The following is an 18,617-nucleotide window of genomic DNA, read 5'->3' as shown; positions in this document are numbered from 1 at the left end:
CAGGGACCGCGGTTCAATCCCCCAGCACCACATGCCAGCCGGCCCCGCCCCCTGGTGGGCTGAGCGGGCCACTCTCTCTCTCTCTCTCTCTCTCTCTCTCTCTCTCTCTCTCAAATAATAAATAAAAAAAATAAAAATAAATTAAAAAAAAAGAAGTAAAATTAAATATAAAATCTTGTAGAGAAGAGATTCATAGTCACCTATATCTCCACGAGATCTATAAACTTCCATTAAATTTTACCTTCATAGTTTCACATATGCCTGTTACATTTCTCATGTGCTTGAGAAAGTTGGAGATATAGAAACGCTAATATTCTTGATAGACTTCCTGTTGGGTTGCAAAGGAATTGAAAAGATCAGTGTGAACAGTAGGTGGAAAGAGACTAGTATAGTAAAGACACAACAAAGAAGTCCACAGAGAAGCAGGACAGAGACTATGCAGGATGGGGAGGGAGCCACCTCATGGAAATCTTGGCTCAGAGAAAGAGCAGAGCAGGAAGTGTTTTGATAGATATTAAAAGAAGTAGAAAAACGTTTCTGTTTAATGAAAGACAGAGATATTTGCTAGCTATATACCGTTTTTATGTTTCAGCACAATGACTTCTTGAATTGTACCATGTTAATTAAATATATTATCATTTAAAGCCTACAAAAACCCAGGCATAATTAATTATTTCTATTTTATAGAAAAGAAACGGTAGCTTAGGAAAGTTCCACAAGTTGTCCAAGGCCACACAGCTAATGAGTGAGAAATGGGATGAGTAGTCAGATTTTAAAAGCCCGCATTCCACCTGGAATGCCTGGCTGTGTGTGTTTGCATGTACAATTCGGTGAATATGTACCCAGCGAGCAAAGGCGAAGGAAAGGAAACAAAAAGCAAGCAACCATTAATTAAACCCTCAGATTTCAGAAGGGAAGCTACATTACTCTGGTGGCCATACCAGCACTACACCAGTTATTTTAACAATTCAAATTTTAGTCAGCAGAATTTTCCCTGCACTTTCCTCCACCAATTCACTGGCTGATACTGAAAATAGTATTTCAGTGCTCAAAAACTAGTTGAAACATATATATATATAAACATGTATTTAAAATCTGCACATATTCATGGCTAAGCTGGGTTCTTATATTTGAGAAAAAAATGCTATTCATTAGGCAGAATTATGAGGGACTTCCATGAAGCAAATAATTAATGTTATACAGCCATCAGAAATAGATCCTTTAAGATATTATGTTGTCTGCAATTAAAAAATTGTCATAATAAATATATTACTTTACATTAAACAATGAGAAAGAAAAACTATATGAAGTAAATGCAACATAGGTTTACTAAAATTCAAATAAAATCTTTTATTAGACTGAAAGCTATATATTTTAAGAAAAATACAGTAACATAAAAAGTAAAATCTTTCTGCCTAACAGTTTTTCTCTTTTGTATATTTAATTCTCTTTGTTTCAACATGAAAGGCAGCCAAATTTTAATTTTAGATATAGCATTTCATATATAAATTTTAGAAATTCATGTTTGACATACATATATGATATTTTGACAAAGACTTATAGTCAAATATTTTTTAACCTTTATCACAGTGGATTAATCAATAATTCCATTTGAGTTGTGAAATTGAGGTAAAGAAAATAAGGACAGAAGACAAAAACATATTATCTTTAAAGGATCTAGGAAGCATTTCAAAAGTTTTAACAGTTATATCTTTTAAGACCACAGAAGAGAATTAAATTAAAAAGTTTAAATAATTCTGTATATTAACCTGAGTCAACTATTGTAACTTGGGTAAAAGTGGAAAACATCTTCTTACTTTTCTCTCCTCCTTTCCATCCCTCCTTACTGTTTCCTCTGCTTTCTTTTGTTCCTGTTGGACATGGAACTTAGTGGTTCTCCTATCACTCAGCTCTTTCTCCAATCTTTTAATTTCTTTACTGTTTTCAAGACAAGGCCTTGTTAAATTGCCAGGGCTGTGAGATTTGAAAGGCTCCAGCCCAGTCTCCAATGTAGCTGGGATCACAGCGTGTACCACCAAGGCCAACTTTTGCTGCTATTGTTGGTTTAATCCACACAAAGTGGTGTTTTGTTGCCCAGGTTGTCCTGGCCTGAACTCGGGCTTCTGCGAGCCTCCTGCCTCAGGCTCCTGAGTCACCAGCACTACAGCTGCTGCTGCCCCAGCTGGTATTAGAGATTATTTTAAATTGAGATTTTTTCCTGATTTATTATAGTGCAGAGTCTTATAGTCAAGGGTCTCACCAAGTTGCCTTTTGTATGATTAATTTAAATTATGAAATCAAAATACTTTTGTCTTCATTAACAAACACTAATAATAATATATTTAGGCTGGTGAGATAGTTCAGTGGACTATAACACCTGCTTAGGCAAGCTTAGACAAGTACAGGGAAAGTGGCTCGATTCCTGGCACTACAAGTCATGCCGGCTCTGTCCCCAGGCACACTGAGCTGGCCACAGAGGCTGGGTGTAGTGGCATATGCCTGTAAGCCCAGCACTGGGGAGGCTGACAACAGGAGGATCACTAGGAGTCCAAGGTGCATAGTGAGACCCTGAAACAACAAAATACATTAAAAAACAACCAAATACATTGAGAGAGAGAGAGAGAGAGAGAGAGAGAGAGAGAGAGAGAGAGAGAGGTGGGGGTGACATTTAGAGAAAATTTCCTGTCAGATGTGATTAATGACAATGTATAGAAAGAAACTGCAGAAAATGATTTACATGATTAAAAACATGATGATAACTTGGAGAATCATGACATTAGTTTTAGCAGATATGAACACTATCTCCTCTATAGTCTATATGTATTCATTTTCTCTCACTTGGACAAAAATATTAATCTTCATTAAAGAAACAAAAAAAAACATAAATGGAAGAAACCGGCAAGCAGTCAGCGGAAGGCTGGAGCCCTGACTGCAAGAGTCCGTCTGTGTAGGGTGCTTCTCCCAGTGCTGGGCTCACATCCCACCTGAGTAGCACCACTGACAATTTAAGCCCCAAGTTAACAGAAGAATATGAATGTAAACGAGAATTATATGGATTCCCAAGAAATAATATGACATATCTTGAAAAGACAACAGCTTCTAGTTTACTGAGAAAACAGCTTTAGAAAAATAAACAAAAATCATAATGAAGTGTGAATTCAATGATGAATTTCCACATTAAAAATTTAAAACCTTGGTTCTTTTTTAGAATACCCAAATTTGATTTGCTTGCCTAAAGCAGCAAAAACTAAATAAATAAAAACAAAAAGTCTTAAGCTTGATACTGAATTATTGTGAGCATAGTTTCTCAAATTATAAGAAAAATCATTTTATTCGCAACCTATAGAAAAGTTACTCTGATGTGCAGATGGATTGATAGCTAATGTTACCAAAGTCAGTTTGATTTACTGTTCCATTGAAATTTTACCTTCACGTATCACTGAGATTAATTAACAAAACCTTAATATATCATTATTGACAAATGAGGTAAAGACCCAATTACCATGACAACAACCTCCAAATAGGATAGGAGTCTATAACTCTAAGACAAAAGAACATCACTTCTGTAGAAATTAATGTTTGGGTGACACAAGGGAAGAATTGGTTCAAGTTAGAGAATGAGTGATATTTAAAGAGGTAAGTTTTAGATTGTATTTCTTTCTCAAAATTGACATTAAAAACATAATCTTCTACAATACTAGATGTACTAGTACATATTAAAAAAATTCATGCTTTGGAAAGATTGACATATACGACACTAAAGGCGCAATGCTTCAGTATACCAACAAACATATCTTGGTGACTTCACTCCATATCGTGTCAATAAAGGTTTTCATTTCTAGCTTCCATAGTGAAAAAGTACACAAATACTACATCATGGTTGAGGTGGAATATATAGATTAACAGTATAGTACGATCATGTACCCATTTGAAGAGCATCTTATACATGACAGTGATATTATGCTGATTTAAATTCTCCTGTTCCCCCAAAGCTTTCTAATAGATTTTGTGGCAATCATAATGTCAGATTTACTGAGAATTCCATGCACTGTCAGATGAAACAGTAATGTTAATGAATCAATAATATTTCCTCTTGTACAAGGAGGAAACAAATGAAATCCAGGTAGACAACATCTTTACGACTTCTTAGCAAATCAAAAAAATCAATAAAGGAAAACAGGAAAATATATGTGGGCTAAATAAAATAAATAACAATTACTCAAAACTAAGAGTATGTGATTTCTTTTAATAAAAAAGCAAAATTATTTTTCATCTAGGGAAAAATGTTAGCCCTTAATTCAGATATTAAATTACTACTATCTTCATTTTCATATACTTCAATCCTTATCTTGCCCTCATATTTTTAATTGGTCATTTGCATATCATCAGCACTTTTAGTCATACACTTATTTTCTGAAAACTTCTGGTTAACAGAGGAGTTGAGCTGTATGATAATCCCCACACTAGAAATTGTATAATGTCACAAAACCCCACATTTTTTTTCTGAAACGCTTACGTAGGGATTAATGTTAATAATTGCCAATGCGTGCATATATAACTATTTTCACTTTATGAAAAAGGCTGAAGGAAATTTATTTAGAATCCTCTGTTGAGAATCATGAGTTCAGGAAAGGATAAAGTCATGGTGGGCCATGTGTGTTTCTATTCAAGGGAAAAGTAAGTATGTTGAGAGGCGTAGTCTGGTCTCAGCGCTATCTCACTTTCTGCAGCTCCTGCCTCAGCCAGGAAGGCAGAGGCTGTCCCAGCCGGTGCAGCAGTTTGGACAGTTCCACATTGTGGTCCCGGTAGTAGTTAGAGAGGAAATTTCTGGACTGTGAAACGAAAGGATAAAGAAGACTTGAAAAGGTTATTAGTTCATCAAACATGATTACATAATCTACATACTCAAGAGATTTTATTACAATATAGGTGACTATAAAATATTCTTTATTTTTCAACTACTGCTCCTGTTTTACCTTTTGAAAATTTTGGTAGAAATGTAGCTGGCAAATAAAAATAGACTCAGGTTTGTCCTAAGTGGCTTATCTATCATTGTAGGGCATATATATTGCAGGAGTCATGTTGGCTACACAGAAAAAACCGTGAGCAGAACTATGATAGAAATGAGGTAGGGATTCAATGAGAACAAGAGTCTACAGACACAAGCAAGGTGAAGATCTATATTTCCTTTAAAATCAGCCTATTGAATAAAAATGTAAAACAATCATCAAAAATCTTAAAATGGAAATTCATGGTTGCAAAGATCTAACTTGTCACATTACATAAATATTTTCTATGTTTATTCAGGACAAAATTATGCTTTTATAATCATTAAGAGCGTTTTATTTGCAAAATGTTATAAGGTTCCTGGAGCTTAGTTTGCTTTGCTTATTTTTTTTCTAATTTCTATACTTCTGGTCAAAGTGCAGAGATTGACTGTTATTAGGTAAATGGTTTAAAAATTATAAAACATGCCAGTGGTTTTAGTTTCATGCCTAATATTTATTTGTACAGATTCCTGGAAGATAGAGAGTATATAATTGGCTTGTCTTTCTTGATGTCATTTTTTCATACTACATTCTGGTGAATGTAGGTCTCTCCCTGGTCACATAGTGATGCTGAAGCCTTTAGCCCTGTTAGTACAGATGACAATGGCCCCAAATGTTTTATCCAACCCATCAATGTCATCAATGTGCCACCAGCTTTCCTAAGCCCTCTCCAATATTTTAACACAAATGGGTCTCTTTCTTCATAAAACTCCCCTAGCAACTTTTGTGTACACTGTGAAAATTGGTCTGAGATACCCAGATTTCATCTTGGACCATTTGCCAGGCATCTCATTATGTTTCTTTCCTTACACCAGGTTGTAAACACTTCAATTTTGCAATAAGATGCTTACAGGAGAAGGGGAGCAACAGGTGTTTTGTTTTTGTTTTTGCTGGTTAAAGTGATTTTTGAAACCCTTTTGAAATTACTGAGTTCAAAGTCATACTTGAAGGACCTTCTGGCACTTCTGTCTCCATGGTAACACATGAGACACTTGCATCTTCTCTGTGCTCCCCTTGACATGGCAGACGTGCTCGCGATACCTGCAGTTGCTTTCTTGCCAGGTTCCAGCACGAGTCTAACAGTGAGATGTTTTCTTCACATATCTTCCCTTCTACTAAGACTTTTTTCTGTACTCTTTTTGCAGTTGAGTTTTATGTATCCTATTATAAATTGCTGACCACAATGAATTTGTACATTATTTAATAAGTCTGGTTTCATGACTGTTCCATGTATTCTCTCCATTACTTCAATGTGTCATGGATGTTGTAAACATGTATGTGTCGAACATATAATGATTTTGCTTGCATGTTTTATTTCAAATCACCTTTTCTGATAAACAGTTTAAGCAATTTGTACATTTGGAAAGGACTTACTTTCACTAAGTATTTAGATTTGATTTACATTCCAAGAAAAAAATTCCAAGGGATATATAACAATGCTTTATGCATTTCTATCATTTTTTAAATGTATAAACTATGTTCTTACACTGGGAATTGAGCTCAGGACCATTGCTTGCCAGGCAGGCACTGTATCACTGAGCAATATCCCCATCCATGATTCATAAACTGCTAACTACAAAGAAAGAAGGAAAAGGAAGCAAGTTTCTGTTACAAGTTTTAAGATAGACATATGCACAGATTTTTGCCAGCATGATGCGGCTTAGGAAAATACTACCTCAGGATCCATGGCGGGATACTTCCGGCCTTTACTTCTTCCAAGGCATTTTGTCTTTCCTCCTTCCAGTAGTTGACACCAAAAGCCCTTTTGGGGATCAAACCTACAATAGATAAACATACAATAATTACAAACTGTATATAGAGTTTTTAATGATTAATTCAGTTGAATAAAGAAAATGTATCTTTGTATGTTCCTTGCTTTGATTTAATTTATTTCTAGGGGTATTCAATTAATAATAGAAAAATTAATGGAGATTAAAGAAACTATATCTTACTGTACTTTTTCTGTATTTTTGTTTTGTTTTGTCTTGTTTTCTTTTGTTTTAGGGAAGGGTCTGCAGGGTATCCCGTGTCTCACTACTAGATCGGACTCATAGTGGTCTGCCTATTCCCAAGAGCTGGGATTATAGGCATGTGCCATGACTCCCAGTCTCCACTGCTGTCTCATTGCTCCTCAGGGATGGGGCCAGCACGGTTGGCCCAGGAATCAAACCCCTGGCCCATGCACCCACTTGCAAGTGCTTTAATTCACTGAGCTATTTGGCCAGTCCTATTGCTGTATTATTTTTAAGTAGTTCTAGTGTAATTTAAAAAATGTGCCAGGTCTTCAACCCAAACTTTAGTTTGGGATTATTAATGTAAATTTAATATTTTATTTAGGAATCCATAAAAACATCAAGGAACAGATATCTAATAAATAAAGGACTTGTAGAACATGTCATTTTCTCATGGGTATGATTTCCTGATGGGTTTCTTTGAAATTACTCAGTAGTGTAGATTAAAGGGGTCACATGTAATGTAGGCACATGCCCCTGAAAAAAGCATAATAAAATCTCCTAATTTGGAAAAGTACTGGAAAAAAATAATCTTTTCTACTGTTCAAAATATTTCCTGGCATGGGGGCACATGATTATAATCCTAGCAGTCAGGAAGCTGAAGCAGGAAGATCTCCCTGAGTTTGAGGCCATTTTGGGCTATCTATAATGTTTAAGACCAGCTGAAACTATATAACAAGACTCGGTCTCAACTACCAAACAACGAATATATTTACACTTCTCAGAACAGATGTTAAAAGTATAAAGGAATGATTTATTATATTGATCGCAGACACCAGTAGACACGGGAAACACAAATGGTGAGTGGAGGATTAGATAACTCTTTCTTCCTTTTTTGTGAAGCTAGACATCCTATCGGCTGATTCAGCTCCCTGGTCTCTTAAAGAAAATTCTAATGTTGTTTTTTTCCCTGGCTACATTTGGTTACAAAAGAAAGGATGTGTGGCCTAATTCTGTTGTATAAAGTAAAGAATATATGAACTTTTGTTTGGGACTAACAGGAGAGGCAAAATGAAAGAATAAACCAAATAAGAAGGGAAATTTTAAATTTATTGCTGTGAGACTTGCTGTGTGCATAAAACATGGAAAGGTTTGCATTTTTGTTGCTCAGCAGATGTTTTAGAAGGATGAAGCATAATTGACTGGGATGTAAAGTTAATTAGTTGCAGAATATTTTGTTGCCCTGGGCCCATTCCTGTAATACCGGTGCACCTGTAATTTGCCTCTGCACATATGTGGACTCATTTAGGGTGAGAGGGAAATTTTCTTCACAGTTCTTTGCCCAACCTATTATTAGAGACCTGATCCTGGCAGCGCAAGTTGTCCTAGTACATGTTATCAATTAAAATTAAATACATCACTAGTTAAATGGATAACAGGAAGACAGAGTCATTTCCAACCTGAACTTTTCAATCTGTTCCTTGCCTATCATGGCTCTTTCTTTAGTTTTCATTAATTTCCCAAGAGGAAAAACAATTCAGCACGCCATGTGAAATGAGATGGGGGAAGCTAGGACAACGGCACCTCTAAACAGCATTTTCTGCCTCAGGATGAGAATATTTAACTGCATTAAGGTGAAATACAGCCCTGGCTACAAAGCCACGATATTTATCCACACTGTGAGAGCAATTCTTTTGCTCTTGGGTGGTGTAGAGGTCGCAGGGTGGACTGTAATCTCCCCTAACTCCCCACAGCAGCTTTTATGAGGTAAAACTTAATACATCCATAGGAAGGCGAGACATCTAGAATATTGAAATCTGTTCTTAAAGATACGGTTGTCATAACCTTAAATCCACATTACTTTACTGCCTTAACTTTGTTTATTGCACTGATGATTTTTATGCACCCTAAGTTAACAAAAGGTATTTGTCTTCTCTAAGATAAATCAGTACCTTGTTTTATAGTTTTGCTTTAGTATACGTTGCAATTTATAATGAATGCATAAAGCCATTATCAAATAACAGGCAACTTTAGGACACGAGTTGTTTGTTATTTAACTTTTACTATACGAAACAGCACTATAGTTATTAATTTTTGTGATATGTGAGATATGTTAAAATCCATGTGTTTATAGTTATTTGTGATCTCTCCTTTAAAAGTATGATTTTGGAGGTTTATTGAAGCATAAGCAACTATTCAAAGGAAACACAATAGAACAATTATCTAAACCCAGATGGGAAGCAGCGGAAGGTGTGTCCACATCTAAACTATTAATGCAAAGCACATTACAGAAAGCTTTGTCGACTTAAGTCACGGGGGCAGGTCTTGTGTTGTTATTTCCAAGTGAAGGTAAAAACTTCATTAGGGTTGTGTTAATGATGAAGAACGGCCCAATCTTATTACTGTTTCCTGTCCTTCCATTACCCTCTGTAATTGTCTAATTGCTGAGTCTAATCTGCTGTGAACTGGGAAATTATATAACCAGGGTTGTTAGAATTTTGTCTGAAATTTAATAGGCTTTAAATCAGACCATGTGGAAGAGTCTTTTATAAAGACATTTAAAGTTTTCTGGCTGCTTTTAGGTTTTATTTTTGTTATTTTGCTTCTTTTCCCTCATTTACCCTCATTTTCATGCATCTGGATGTACAGTTTTATTTTCCCAGGATGACTCCAACAGTGTCTCTTATCCCTCATGCACTTCTTTAGGATGACGTTGCCTCTCATTAGCAGACAGAGCCTCATTTCCTGCCCTTGGATTTGGACTAGGTTTAGTGACCTCTGTGCAAACAATACTGTGTGACTTGCAAGTCTGGGCCACAGACTATGAATTCCTGGGCCACAGGCTCCCTAACATGGGCTCCATTCTGGAGTACAGCTGCCGCACTGTGAGAAAGCCTAGCATCATATGGCAGAGGCCGCATGGACAGTCCTTTCATCCGTGATCCAGGTAGCTAAGTAAAGAGACTTCCTGATGATTTCAGTCAGCAGCCATTGGAATCATCCTCGGAGACTCAAATCTTCTCAGTTGCAGTCTCGGATGTCATGAGCAAAGGCAAGCCACCTTTGCTGTATCTTTCTGATCCCAAGAATGCAGGAAAGTAACAAAACACTAGTGGTTATCATATGCTAGTAAGTTTGGCATATGCAAAAAAATTGCATTTGCTTATAAATAATTTAATAAATACAGAAAAAGATGTACATGCGGTTCCTTCCTAATTCTGCCCTAAATGCTGATGAGTTTCAGAGGAAATGATGGTCACTGGTACTTAATTTATAAGTTATAAATTACTCAGAAGAGACTATATTTTTTCCACCTTTGTATGTTCAATTTCTAGGACATTTTCTGCACAAACAGGTATGCAGAAAGTTTAGCTAACCAAACTGATATTGGGAAAAAGTTGACAAGTAGGACAACTTATCCTAAGAGAAAATATCTATGATACTTTATAAAGATGCAGCACTTCTGGTACTCAAAAGGAAGACACTACATGAGTAATACTGCTTTGACTGCTCTTGAGGAGAAAAAGGGTGTATAAATTCATAGATAGTATTAATGATGTTATACACACACCTACCAGTGATAATTTATGATGGCAAATAATTGAAATGAAATCAAGCATGAGAATAGACTCACGTTAGTGCTTCAGAGTAATTATAATGAGGTGTAACTCCCAGAAACTTCTGGACTTCATCCATCACAGTAGCTGGGTCAGATCTCAGCTGCTGGCCATCAATAATTAGCAACTGTGAAGTCAAAAACAGTCACCTTATGAGGAACAAAACTAAATTGAATGGACTGAGCTGCCTCCCTTGACCTGGTATGGCATTTAACTAGGTCAGTCTCAAAAGGAAAAAAACATGCACTATTTAAAGCACAATTGTTTATGATTCTTGCATCCTTCCACATTAACAATAATTAAAGCTTGCTGTGGGCAACTGTTTTATGTGTCTATGTGAGTTATTGGGTTAAAGCCCCTAACTTCCTTTGCTCTACATCTGAAATAAAGATGGACACTGTCTTGATTTTTCCATCTGCAGAGTGATTACATAACTACCCAGTTTACCAAATCCCATGAGCTAACCTTGGAGGCATGGGCTTAGATGATAACCCATCTGTTCTTCCAGACTAGGACAAAGGATCGGGATAATGTTGGTGCCTGACTTTATGACCTTGCTTCACTATCCTAGAATATCAGATTTGCCTGAGGGATGTTTTAAAATGAAATCAATGCTGCAGTCCACTTGTTGAGGCTTTAACTGTCCCCTGAGTGGTAATGAATACCTACCTTTCCAGAAATCTTTACATTATAGTTCTTCCTCACATTTCTGGAGCTATTACAGCACTTCCCAACAGGACAGACAAGTGCCGGAGCTCCTTCCCTCCTTAGCTTAGCAAGGCGCCCCAAGACAGGCAGCTAGTGGGACTCTATACCTCGATTTCTGCAACCTATGTCTAAAGAACTGTTTCACTAGTTTCAAGTTTCTGCCTAAAAATTATGTGGCATCTCTTTTTTGAATAGGTCTCACTTAGAGGCAAGCTACTGTTAATGAGAAGATACCAAGAATGTGTTTTAGAGCCATTTAGCACAAATTTCAGGCACAGTGGTGCATGCCTATGATTCAAGCTATCTGGAACACTGAAATAGAAAGATACCTAATTTGAACCCAGCCTTGGCAACTAGTGACTTGGTAAGATCCTACCTCAAAATAAAAAATAAAAAATAAAAGTAAAAAGGTTTTGGGATATGATGGAGAGTGAAGGCTCTGGATTTAATCACCAGTGCCAGAAATAATTAGTGAAATTAAAAATGTAAAAATTCACAACATTTCCTTCATTATCAGTATCTCTGATGATAAACTGCTATCTGCAGAAGTACTGACTCACATTTTTCATTTGCCAGTGCAACACAATCACGATGAAGTAAACAGCAAATATTAATTTTCAGGCCATTACCTGAGAAGTAGCGAAGTAGGTTAACCACCTTTCAATGTGGACTGCATACCAGCCTGGTACAAGGCATCGCCTCTGCAAAGTTTTTAAGTCAGATGGGGCCTGGGGTCCTGCTGTAATAACGTCATAGAAATTAAACCTCAAGGCAGCTGGATCTTCATGCGATCTCTGGTGCTGCAAACAGAAATGTCAACTGTGAGGTTGTTGTCTTTTTTTTTTTTTAGCTTTTTTTTTGTGTGTGTATGTTCATGAAGCTCTGTGTCTATTTCACAAAATAATAATAAAATAATTTTTAAAAAAACAGAAAAGCAATTGGTAACAAAAAACTATCTGGTTTAAATTTTTGCTTTGACTAACTCTATATGATAATATATATAGTCTGAGCAACTACATTGAGGTCCACAATGTGCAGTGTAACAACTTTAGTCGGGTACCCTTCATCTTATTTTTTAAAATATATACCATCTTTAATGTCTTATCTATTATTACTCTTTTAAAATAAATTAAAAAAGCAAAAGTAAAAAAGAAAAGGAAAAGAAGTAAGGTTTATTGAAAGGAAGAGTGAATATCTAAATGTTTGTTCAATCTTGCATATCTATATCTGGAATTATGAGCAACAAATTTGATGATAACAATAAATAGAACACTCATTGTTAATCTTCCATTCTTGTTCTGAAATTCTATACCATTTTTACTGTCTTATATTTCTTTGTTTTGGTATTTTTCCTGTTATTTATTCTAGCTTTTGTTTGTGTTTTTCTTCTTTAAAATAAAAAAATGAGCATTGGCACATGGTTTTAAATATTTTAAAGCATTCTGTACATATCAAGTGACATGAAGATTGTGATTGTATTTGTGTCTAGGATGTTTAGGCTTAAAGCAGAGACAGAACACAAGGACATCCTTCCTGCGTCTATTTAGCGGTGAAACGATGTCAAGGAGCAGACAAATCAAGCTGGATGAAAAGAGATTTAGATGGGCAGGAGTGGGCCTAAATATTACTCTGCCTATTGTTTCATTGCAGCTCCTCCTGCAAGGCTCTGACACTGCTTCCATTTCTCTGTATAGCAGGTGCTCCAGGTACCCGAAAGCAGATGTCTTCCCTAATGCTTGCTTAGCTGTCGAGTTCATGTTGCTGCTCTCTTGGTCCTTTCACTCTCTCAGACTGCTAATTCCCAGATATGGCTTCATTCCTAATTTCAGTACTGTTCTGAATCTGTCATACCAAACCAATCACAGATCAATGAGGAGAAAGCCCAACTCAAAGAGAGATGCATTTAACATCAATGAAATGCCATGACCATTTATTAGGCAGCTTTCTAGAACAAAGAACAGCAATAGATTCTAGAGATAAGATATAAGTAAGACACATGCATTGTCTTCAAGGAAATCAAATGGAAGAGGCCAAAGGAATAGATTATAACAAAATTATATATCTGAGTAGAAGTGTAAGTTTTTGATTTATGGCAAGCAGGCCATAAATTAGTTAGAGATTTAGTTCTAACTGACACATAAAAAGACTTTTATCAGTGGGCAAAGTTATTGAGCTAAAATGTCATGAGAAAGATTTTAATAATTAGGAAAGAATAAACAAACATGAAACCTAAAAAAACCTTTATTATACTGGTTAAGTCTGAGGGTGGATGAAGTGTATGTATAAATGAATTCGTGTTGTGTGTTTTCTAAAAGACAGACTGAAGAAATTTCAGTGAAGAATAGGGAGAGAAATACACAAGGATCTGACCCTATTGCAAAATAATAGGGTGGATATGTTAGCTAGGAGCAGCTCAAGGAAAAATAACAATAATACTTCAAGTAGTGGTGAATGGTTAAAAGTAACTAGTAGTGGAAGACTGGTGGGAATAATGTCTTATTATTGTACACTAATTGACTTGGTGAATATATTCAGATTACATAATCTGCTGAATTATGTTTACTATATACAAATACATAGTTCATTTAAAATATGCATAAGTGACAATTTAATTAACAATTATAAACATTATGCTCATACTATACAAATAATGCAAAAATTTTTACTATAAGCAATGAGTATGGAGCTGTAGTTAATCAGTTTGACAGTGACTTACACCAGTTTAGCACCAACTTTTCTTTATTTTCCTGAACCTAAGAAGATTAGCATAAAAATATGACCAGGAAGTCACAAAGGGACATATTTTATTGGAAAAAATAGCACTTTAGTTCTACTGTGAGGTCCATTATAAAAATGTAGGGTAGAAATTACAGTGGAAGGTGACATTCGTGGGAGTTTCTGAATTACACCTGCTGAGTTTTGGATTTATGGTATTTACTGAGCAGACAGGACTGGCTAAGTAATAGGCTACATTATTTTGAAATGTGGAGCACTTTGGGGCCCTATTCTCAACAATATGGCAATAAAAAGTATTATCAGAAAAAATAATTCCTTTCAAACCTGTATTTTCAAAGAATTCATTTGAAAAATCAGGCACAGAGAAGCATTCACATTATATGGATTTGGTTTTATTTAAATGATTTAATCTATGTGAAAATCAGATTCATTTTGATCCATACTAGTGACAGTACTTTCTGCTAGAAAAATCTTCAACATTACCCCAAATATTTGAATTCAAAGCATATAATTAAGGCTTACCATCTTCATGCTTTTGGCATCTTTAAAAAATAAATTGATCTTGCATTGCAATACATGATTTTATAAAGTGAGAAAGGCATATTTTTTGTATCATGTGAGAAACTCCAATCCACACATTCTGATTCAAGTGTTGGGTTCCTGCATTCGTGCAATCCAAGTGTTTCACTGGAATCCCCAATTCTTTTAATCTCAACTGCAATGTCATATTTTTATCTCTCAGTAATGTATATTTATTGAAGGAATTTTGAAGTGGAGAAACTAAAGAAGAGAAATTTTTTAAAATGTTATTTTATATTACCAAGACTTGCCTTTTAGTTTTTTTGGCATTGATTTCCATTTGCATTAAGCACACAATATATAAAGCGCACTTATACATTTGGGAGTTTTGTATATATATACTACTATTGTTATAACCCAAAGTCATCAATTTTAGTTAGGCTGTCGCTGCTTTTTTTGAGATAGAGTTTCAATATGTAGCTCAGGCTGGGCTTGGACTCATTTTGTGGCCCACGCTGGTCCCAAACTTGTAGCCACTCTCCTGCCTCAGCCTCCTGAGTGCTGAGATTACAAGCGTGCACCTCCAGGGCTTTCACTGCTACTGGCAATTTTATATTTCTGAGTTCAACTTCATGCCACTGACAAGGATTGCAGTCCTCTTCCCCTTTTCTCTTTTCAAAATGCCTCTTTATTTTCAGTAATCTGTAAATGGAATTCATCTTTTTCTTTCTTGTGAATGTGGACAATCAACACAATACTTTTTGTGGTTGTGATTCTGCCACCACTAGAAATCAGTTATTTTTGTATCACGTCATGGGTGTTTCAGATTTATAAAGATGTTAAAATTCTAATAGTATAAGACTAATCTTTAGAATTTGCCATTTAATGGTTAAATAAATAAGAAAATTATTATTTTAGAAATATTGTGATCATTATATTTTATTAAGTGTTATCTTCTTAATTGTATGTAATTTCAAGCATTATGATAATTCTATTTATTAACTATTTACTGTCATCATCCTTCCCTGGAGCTCCACAGGGTTGATTAGTCCTTCTCTCTCCTGGGCTTTTACTTTTTCTATTCATGGGAAACACTTCCTCTTAATTGGAACCATCACCTCACAGAACAAGTTTAAGTCCATGTGCTAAGCCTATGTCTTGTTTTCCCCCTTCAAACTCACACTTCTGGGGTCTTCTGCAAAGGTGGACTATATTCTTTCCTCTCTCTTACTTGATCCTCAACTAAATTCACCTGGCTCTATTGCCGAGGGCTCTATGTCCTTCTCTGTCTAATGAACATAAAGCTCAGGTTTTGTTTTGCTTGATCATCTGGTTTCTTGGGATCTCTGGCACTGTCACGGCCTCCACTGGGCCTCCTTTTGGATTCAGTATTGATGGAGCTCGGATTTCTTCTCTGTGTTAGTACCATGCACTAACCAGTGGGCCACTGAAAGAAACATTTCTTCTCCTGACTATATTTGTGTGTCTCTCTTCTGCCTCATCTGCTCTGCATTTTTAATCTCTAAACTCTGTTCACTGCTGATTTCCCCATATGTGTGACTACAGCTTCATGTCTCTGATTCACAAATTCCTGTTTCCAGCTCAGATGTCATCCCAGAGTCAAGCAAACCAGGCTGCTCTGAGTACTGGAGGGATCTGTGTGTCATGATTGCTATTTCTTAATCCTCTGCTTCTGAATTCTCCTCTCTACAGGAGAGCTCTTGTGTGTCTTTACAGGGTTTCACATGGCATAAGAGCTCATGGCCAAGGCATAGTTGTCTTGGAAAGAAACTTGGTCATTGTTGATACTTCCTCATCAAGTTCTGTTGTTTTCTATCCATAAACACTCACTAATACCTTTTACTTTCTTCAGTTTCTACTTACTCCCAACCCAGCATGGTGGTGCATACAGCTAATCCCAGTTCAGAAGGCTGAGGTATGAGGATCACAGCAAGTTGAATCCAGCCTGGGCTATAAAATGAGTGCAAAACCAGCCTGAACTACATAGTGAAAGCTTTTTTTTTAAATAAACAAGACAAACAATGAAGAAATGTCTACTTACTCTCTTCGTTTAGAAAATCCACTTCTCAGTAGAACCTCACACTAGCCTTTACTCATACTATAACTTTACTTTTACTTTGACAAATGAGTGGTCATTTGTCCTACTGTAATACTTTCTTTAAACAGCAAATACTATATAGTCATTCCTCTTTTAAAGACTGAGTTCCCACTACTGACTAATTAAATTCATGAGTTGCTAAAAGAGGAATTGTATATAATATCTACATCACAATGTTCAGAACAAAGAAATGGTCAAAATGATTTCTAGTTTGATAATTTTGCTTTCACTTGTATAACTCTTACATGATGTACTGTGTTGTTTAATAGTACATAAAATTATAGAATTGTACTGTACAGTACTATCAGAAAAAATTACAGTACTGCATAAATAAGGTGAATTGTACAAAAAAGACATGGAAGCTCTATCAATAAGATGTGTAGGACTGTACAACAACAATACAAAGATGGGTCATAACACCAAGCACATCAAGAAAAATTGCAGAAACCATGTCTTTCACAATAACACACACACACACACACACACACACACACACACACAATGAAATACTTAAGAATCAATCTAACAAAGAAGTAGGAGATGTACACAGAGAAAATTATAGTATTCTGAAAAAAAGATTGAGGAGGATTTCAGAAAATGGAAAGATATTCCTTGTTGTTGGATAGGAAGAACTAACTTTGGAAAAATGGTCCTACTCCAAAAAATGTTATACAGATTCAATGCAATCTCAATTACAATGCCATTAGTATACCGCACAGAAAAAAATTCCTAAAATTCATCTGGAACAAAAAGAGACCTAGAATTGCAAAAGCAATGCCAAGTAACAAAAGAAAGACAGGAGGCATCACAATCCCTTACTTGAAATTACACTACAAAGCTACTGTGACAAAATCATCACAGTGCTGGCATAAAAGCAGACCTGAGGATCAATAGGACAGATTAGAAGAGGCAAAAGCAACTACAGGCACCTTCAGCCCCCTTATATTCTACTAAGGGACCAAACATGTTCATTGGAAGAAAGATAGGCTCTTTAATAAATAGTGTTAGAAATGCTGGCTTTCCACATGCCAAAGGCTTAAAACAGACCCTTGCCTATTGCTATGAACAAAACTATGGCCAAAGTGGATTAAAGATTTAAATATTAAAACTGAAACCCTAAATCTTCTGGAAGAGAAACTACGTAGAAACTTTAAGGACATTGGGATAGGTAAAGAGTTCATGAGCAAAAAACAAATAGTACAGGAAATACTTCAAAGAATGAACAACTAAGATCCTATCTTTTTGAAAAGTTTGGCAACATGAAAAGAAAGTACCGACAAAGTAAAATGAAAACCCACAAATTGGGAAACAATTATAGAAGACTATCCATCAGACAAAGGACTCCTATCTAGAACATATAAAGAATGAATAAAACCTCAAGCCTGCAAAATTCGAAGACTCAATCCAAAAAAGGGCATCTGACATGAATATATACTTTACAAATGAATAGATACAAATGGCAACTAAATATATGAAAAAGTGATCAACGTCATTGGTCATTCAAGAGATTCAAATTAAAACAATGCTCAGATTACATCTTATGCCAGAAATAATGGCTGTCATCAAGAATTCAACCAAAAACAAAAGAGAAGGGAACCCTTCTCCACAGTTGGTGAGAGTGCAGGCTGGTGCAACCATTATACAAATCAGTATGGAGATCCTCAAAAAGCTAGGATTAGAGGTCCCATTCAAGTCATCTAAAAACTGAAACACAGTGATATATGTGCACCCATGTTTATAGCAGTGCAATTTATCCTAGCTAAATCTTGGAAACAGCCCAAATGTCAATCAGCTGAGGAATAGATAGAAAAGATGTGGTATTTATACACCGTGGAGTATTATTTAGCTATAACAAAAGATAAATTCGAGGCTTTTGTAGGTAAATGGATGTAACTAGAGATTGTATTGGTGAGTGAAT

At 35.8% G+C, this 18,617-nt stretch overlaps 1 protein-coding gene across 1 annotated transcript in view; it reads right to left on the bottom strand.

The window, feature by feature from the left end:
* Positions 1–4,679: 4,679 nt before the first annotated feature.
* Ndst4 (N-deacetylase and N-sulfotransferase 4) overlaps positions 4,680–18,617 on the bottom strand; it is a 358,303-nt gene continuing 344,365 nt past the window's right edge. The window contains exons 11-14 of the mRNA XM_004641792.1: positions 11,955–12,125; positions 10,635–10,744; positions 6,724–6,826; positions 4,680–4,832 (exon numbers count right to left, since the gene is read on the bottom strand). Coding sequence (XP_004641849.1) covers positions 4,713–4,832; positions 6,724–6,826; positions 10,635–10,744; positions 11,955–12,125 — 504 coding nt within the window. The 3' untranslated portion in view covers positions 4,680–4,712. The remainder of the gene's footprint in view (positions 4,833–6,723; positions 6,827–10,634; positions 10,745–11,954; positions 12,126–18,617) is intronic.

Source organism: Octodon degus, unplaced genomic scaffold, assembly GCF_000260255.1.
Source record: "Octodon degus isolate 3935 unplaced genomic scaffold, OctDeg1.0 scaffold00142, whole genome shotgun sequence".
Taxonomy (NCBI): domain Eukaryota; kingdom Metazoa; phylum Chordata; class Mammalia; order Rodentia; family Octodontidae; genus Octodon; species Octodon degus.
The sequence above is the reverse complement of the archived record's forward strand: the minus strand, read 5'-3'. Positions and strand labels throughout refer to the sequence as shown.